Source organism: Limulus polyphemus, unplaced genomic scaffold, assembly GCF_000517525.1.
Source record: "Limulus polyphemus unplaced genomic scaffold, Limulus_polyphemus-2.1.2 Scaffold6292, whole genome shotgun sequence".
Taxonomy (NCBI): domain Eukaryota; kingdom Metazoa; phylum Arthropoda; class Merostomata; order Xiphosura; family Limulidae; genus Limulus; species Limulus polyphemus.
This window is the reverse complement of record NW_013671902.1, coordinates 16,316-22,878: the sequence shown is the minus strand read 5'-3', so window position 1 is coordinate 22,878 and position 6,563 is coordinate 16,316. Positions and strand designations below refer to the sequence as shown.

Sequence of the window (6,563 nt, the reverse complement as noted above, 5' to 3'; positions counted from 1 at the left end):
AATCCCACGATATGCTTGGTCTTTGTCATGGTTGTTTATGAAACAATGCCACGATCGGCTTGGTCTTTATCATGGTTGTTTATGAAACAATCCCACGATCTGCTTGGTCTTTGTCATGGTTGTTTATGAAACCCAAGCAGATCGTGGGATTTTCTTTGTCATGGTTGTTTATGAAACAATGCTATATCTATGATAGACTCATTAAAAGCTGAGGATGAAAAGTTTGAATGAAATGGCAGTCCAATAAAACTGAATTGCTTCGTGTATTATACAAGGTTGAGAACGTTAAATTAAAACGATTTTAAGTATGCAAAACAGCAAGTTACTCGACAACCACAGCCGATATAAAGTCGTGGTTGAACGGAATGTATCAGAACTACATTTTGACAATGTTTGGCTTTCGTAGGAATGTGATGCCACCGAAAATTGATAACTTTTGGGAAGGATTTTCAACAACCCTTTCTGATACAAAACACTTAGATCATAAAGATGTGTTCTGTTCGGAGACTTAAGATTGTCAAGATTTTACTTAATGTCATTGCAAAATAAATTTAAAAATGTTGATCAACTTGGAGAAACAAACGTGATTAAGTCGTACTCCCGTCGTCCTAAACAAAGTGCAGTATGTGAGAATCCACGAACATGAAGGTCAGTGGCAAAAACTGTCTATGGGCTTCAGGCAACATAATCAAGAAGGACGTCTGTCTGAAAACGAGTTCAATAGGGTATTAGTTCATAAAAATAAGGCTTTCAATGTTATCTCCCATTAAGCCATCGCATACCTCAAATATCTGGAGAATTAAATGGGCATTCAAGCTATTCCGTTCCATGGCATAGTAGTCAAGTCACCAGATGCAGCACCCATGGATTTTTGTGTGAAGGACTGTCGAAGTGAGGGCTGGAAAACACCTTCCTCGTATACTAAATAGATTATAGAAAGAATAAGGAGGAGTGGTATGCTTTGAACAAAACAACCTAGCGACGAAGCTATCTTGCAGGGCTATTCTCAAGTTGCAAGATCCTGAGATAGAGCATGATTAGAAGTGGCGACATGGTCTGTAACGATGTGGTGAGGCTCCAAAATATTTTTATTATACAATCATCAATACTTGAAGTGGGGAGTCATAGCTATTTCTCATAAATATTCTTAAAACGTCCGACATCTTTTTGAAGAGAAGCCCCTTTTTCATTAAGAATCCTAGGCTACTTTTTGTATGTAGATCCGGACTTATATTAAATGTTACTTTAAGGACTGCTTACGTCTGCCTAGTGCAATGTAGTTGACCCATTGTCTATTAAGTTGTTATAAAAATAAAAAAAACATTTATAAAACATTGATTAGCAGGTGGAGTGGTTTAAATATATCAATTAACAGAAGTTAGGTAAATTTTTGGCCATCAGATAACATTCATCCACCCGATTAGTTGTCTACACGACCTCCTAAATCTAATTATTAATTAGTTACAATTTTTAATGGAGAAAAATCACTAACTGGTTTTCATCATACGTTTTATATGGTGATCTGTTGCCGTTTTCAGGGATGTCTTGAAAAGGACTTCCTCTGATGGTGGTTATTCAATCCTTGTTGGGTTTTTTTTATATAAAAGCTGCCATGCTAACCTCTTGGGGTTTTCCCCCATTAGGACTTCAATGAACAAACTTATCTGAATGCCTTCAAGAGGAGAATCCAGGTTTTACTACCTTTTGTGGTGGATTTAGTAGCCATATTAGGAGTGTATCATCAATATATAGCAAACAAGTTTCATGAACTTCCTGAACAGACAAAACATCCTACTATATAATTCACCATGGAAGTAGAAAACCAACTCTCAGGAAATCCATAAATAGTGCTGGACTATAAACCAAATAACCCCAGTACTGAAAGACGGGCATCGTATACTATCTAGTTTCCAGAATATTTGTTAAGTAACTGTAAACTTCCTTGATAGTGGATATCAGGAAAGCTGATAAAAAAGAAAATGGACACCAAGAATACGTAGGAAATAATTAGAAAAACAGAGCCATATTCCTCTGTGCCAAATATATCTCTGAAAATATACAGAGGATATTTAATGGACATCATAAAACAATAAGAAACATCAAACCACTTGAAGATCCAGTGAAGACCAAAAACACCATTTTAAACATCCATATGAATGTGGACTCCAATACAATGGAGAAACAAAACCACCAACAAACATTTAACGCTTTGTAAGACCGATCTATCTGCAATAGTCCATTAGTCCATCATACCAAAGAAGAAGACCATACGATAAATTGCAATAACACTAAAATAATGGAACATGAATCACACAAGAGAAAGATAAAGATAAGAGAAACCTTCTACAATTCGCTTAACTGATAACACATAGCATAAAAAGTCAACACAATATGGATACCCCCTCACTAAAGCATCCAAATAAACAATTTTAATCATAATGGGAAAGACCACCCCCACCCCCAAATAAGTGTATAACATACCAGACTTTCTCTCATAAGATCTAGGATCGAATCTTGACGACTACCACCATACAAATAACCCATCTTAGGAATTGTCGTAATATAGTATAGAAAATAGTAATTAAAATTTATAAAAATGAATAACTCATTTAAAAGAAGTAGACTTAGATGATCGTATAGGCTACTAATCATGGCAATGGTCAGCTAAAAGCTAAGTAGACTTAGATGATCGTATAGGCTACTAATCATGGCAATGGTCAGCTAAAAGCTAAGTAGACTTAGATGATCGTATAGGCTACTAATCATGGCAATGGTCAGCTAAAAGCGTTTCTCATTTTCAATTGATATATTGTCCAATTATGTAATGATTACTTTTAGAAACCGATGTGAACAACGTTTTCTTTTTGATGTTTTTTTATAAGTTGTTATATCTTCTAGTTTATTCACAGCCGATCAGACGAAAAACAAAATGAAAAGAATCCATGAATATATTTATGAAAAAGAACTACCTAAGAGTGATAAAGGAAACATCACAGTAAATATTAATGTTTATATTGGACAAAACAGCGATATTACTGAAACAAACAAAGAAGATGAAGCAAATGGCAATTCTGCCAAGGACGAAGAAAGAGACAAAGAAAATGCTCAAGGAGTAAATAAAGTACAGAAACCAGATGATGAGCTTGGGAAGGAATATGCAGGTGATGTAATAGAGGGACAAAAGCCAGATGATGACTTTAGAAAAGAACATGAAGATGATGTAATAGAGGGACAAAAGCCAGATGATGAGTTTAGAAAAGAACATGAAGGTGATATAAAAAAGAAACAAAAGCCAAGTAATGGATTTGGGGGAAAATATTCATTTGATGTAATAGAGGAACAAAAGCCAGATAATGACTTTGGTAAAGACTATGCAGATGATGTAGCAGAGGGACAAAAGCCAGATGATGACTTTGGTAAAGATTATTCAGAGGATGTAACAGAGGAACAAAAGCCAAGTAACGGATTTGGTAAAGAAAAGCCAGATGATGGCTTTAGAATAGAATATAAAGGTGATATAAAAAAGAAACAAAAGCCAGATGATGACTTTGGTAAAGACTATGCAGATGATGTAACAGGGGAACAAAAGCCAGATGATTACTTCGGTAAAGGCTATGCAGATGATGTAATAGAGGGACAAAAGCCAAATGATGACTTTGGTAAAGACTATGCAGATGATGTAATAGGGGGACAAAAGCCAGATGATGACTTTAGAAAAGAATATGAAGGTGATATAAAAAAGAAACAAAAGCCAAGTTATGGATTTGGGGAAAAATATTCACTTGATGTAATAGAGAAGGAACAAAAGCCAATTAATGGATTTGGTAAAGAATATGATGATGATATAAAAAAGAAACAAAAGCCAAGTAATGGATTTGGTAAAGAAAAGCCAGATTATGACTTTAGAAAAGAATATGAAGGTGATATAAAAAAGAAACAAAAGCCAGATTATGACTTTAGAAAAAAATATGAAGGTGATATAAAAAAGAAACAAAAGCCAGATGATGACTTTGGTAAAGACTATGCAGATGATGTAACAGAGGAACAAAAGCCAGATGATGTTTATGGAGAAAACAAACTTAAGAAGAAGTCAGATAATGTTTTTCAGAAAGGCAGTCGAGATAATGTTAAGGGACATAAATTTAGTGATAACTCTGAGGGGGACAGTCGAAATGATATCATCGAGAAAAATAATTCAAGTGATGACCAGAAAAGTTCGATTGATGTTTTTAAGGAACGGAAGCCAGGTGATCAGTTTGAGGAAGACACCTCTGATGGTGCTATTGAAGAACATAAGTCAAGTGATTACTTTGAGAAACATAATTCAGAAGGTGTTATTGAGGAACATAATTCAGACGGTGTTATTGAGGAACATAATTCAGACGGTGTTATTGAGGAACATAATTCAAATGATGACTTTGAGGAAGACACTCCTGATGATGTTATTGATGAACATAATTCAAATGATGGCTTTGAGGAAGACACTCCTGATGATGTTATTGAGGAACATAATTCAAATGATAATTTTGAGGAAGACACTCCTGATGATGTTATTGAGGAACATAATTCAAATGATGGCTTTGAGGAAGACATTCCTGATGGTGTCGTTGAGGAAGAGAAGTCAAGCAATGATTTTAAGAAACATAAACCAGATGGTGTCATTAAGAGACATAAGTCAGTAAATAATTTCGAGGAAGAAAATCCAAATGATGGAATTAGGGAACGGAAAGTGGATGATGACGAAAACAGGTCAGATAATGTCATTCAGGAACAGAAGTTAAGTGATAACTTTAAAGATGATAATAAAGTCGATGTCTTGAAAGAAGAAAAGCCAAGTAGTGCATCTAGAAAAGAAAAACTTAATTATGATTTAAAAGTAAAGACCTCGGGTAGCATTCTTAGAAAATTATAAAAACAAATCTAAAATAAATGACGTAAAAATAAATTTGATAAAATTTTGTCCGATGAAGTTGTTGATGTAACAGAAATCATTCAATATTATTAACTTTCAGAAAATTTGTCAAATCAGTTATATTTGTTATAAGACAACAGTATTAAGCGTGATTGTATTTTTAACACTATTTTTAGTAGACCCCATTAAGTTTTCCCGAGAAGAGGAGTGTATAATAGTATTTGAACAAACCACGTCTGCCATATCCATGTCATCGACTATGGATATGATGGACATAGTGTGGTCGGAATACTAATACTATTATGAACGTCTTTTCTCGGAAAACCGTAAGTGGCTGAATACAGAATGTAGTGTTAAAAATACAATAAGCCCAAAACTATTGTCTTTTGATAAATATGACCGATTATAATCACCCTTCGATATCAAAGGTGTCCAAACAGTAATAGTTGTGAAAATAGGCTTCAAATTTATCATTAATTCGATATTATTATACATTAAAATTAATTTTTTTATTAATCTGTTCGTACGTTTTGTGGACTTTATTCAAGTATTAGAATCATCTTTCACTAGATCTATATTTTAAAACCTTAAATTCGTGTTTTATCAATCTCTAACTTGAAGAAAGGTAATTAAACTGAATGACTGTATCGATTTGGTGATACCGGAAACTTACGTTTTTTTTTTTTTCAGAATTGGTTAATATTAATTTTCAGACTCTACTAAACTACAAATTGAATAGGAGCTGTTTTTTTTTACAGCTATGCTGAACGAAATCTAATTAACGTTGATTTTATAGCATCGTTGTATGTACTTGATAAATATAAGAAGTCAAATGACCTTTTGACACTGAAGAATCAAATATCATCTTTGATAAAACAAATAGATAATATCTGAAAAAATAAAACTACAATATTTTAAACAAGAATCCTGACAGACGCTTTTAAATAAAATTCGGCTTAATAGGTTTTATTTGGCTATAGACCAGTCTCTAGAATTAGTGCTAGTTAAATAAAAATATACTAAAATAAATTCACTTGGCTAGAGAACAGGCTGTAGAATAAACGGTACTTAAAGCGATGCTTAATGAATTTTATTGGGCTAAAAACAGGTTTTGAATTAACTGGAATTAATATAAAACTATGTTACAGAATCTGATTTGAACAAACTGTAAAATTAATAGTTCTTAAAATAAAGCGATGGCAAGTGGACCTTATTTGAAAATAAAACATTCTTTAGAATCAACAATCCTTAAAATATAATGATGACAAGTGGACCTTATTTGAAAATAAAGCATTCTGTACAATCAACAACCCTTAAAATATAATGATGACAAGTGAACCTTATTTGAAAATAAAACATTCTTTAGAATCAACAATCCTTAAAATATAATGATGACAAGTGGACCTTATTTGAAAATAAAACATTCTGTAGAATCAACAACCCTTAAAATATAATGATGACAAGTGAACCTTATTTGAAAATAAAACATTCTGTAGAATCAACAACCCATTAAAATATAATGATGACAAGTGAACCTTATTTGAAAATAAAACATTCTGTAGAATCATAAACCCATAAAATATAATGATGACAAGTGGACCTTATTTGAAAATAAAACATTCTGTAGAATCAACAACCCTTAAAATATAAT

The 6,563-nt window shown here is 32.9% G+C and overlaps 1 protein-coding gene across 1 annotated transcript in view; it reads left to right on the top strand.

The window, feature by feature from the left end:
* LOC111089450 (protein starmaker-like) overlaps positions 1-5,334 on the top strand; it is a 29,486-nt gene extending 24,152 nt beyond the window's left edge. The window contains exon 5 of the mRNA XM_022401982.1: positions 2,910-5,334. Within this exon, the coding sequence (XP_022257690.1) occupies positions 2,910-4,912 (2,003 nt within the window). The 3' untranslated portion in view covers positions 4,913-5,334. The remainder of the gene's footprint in view (positions 1-2,909) is intronic.
* Positions 5,335-6,563: the final 1,229 nt, after the last annotated feature.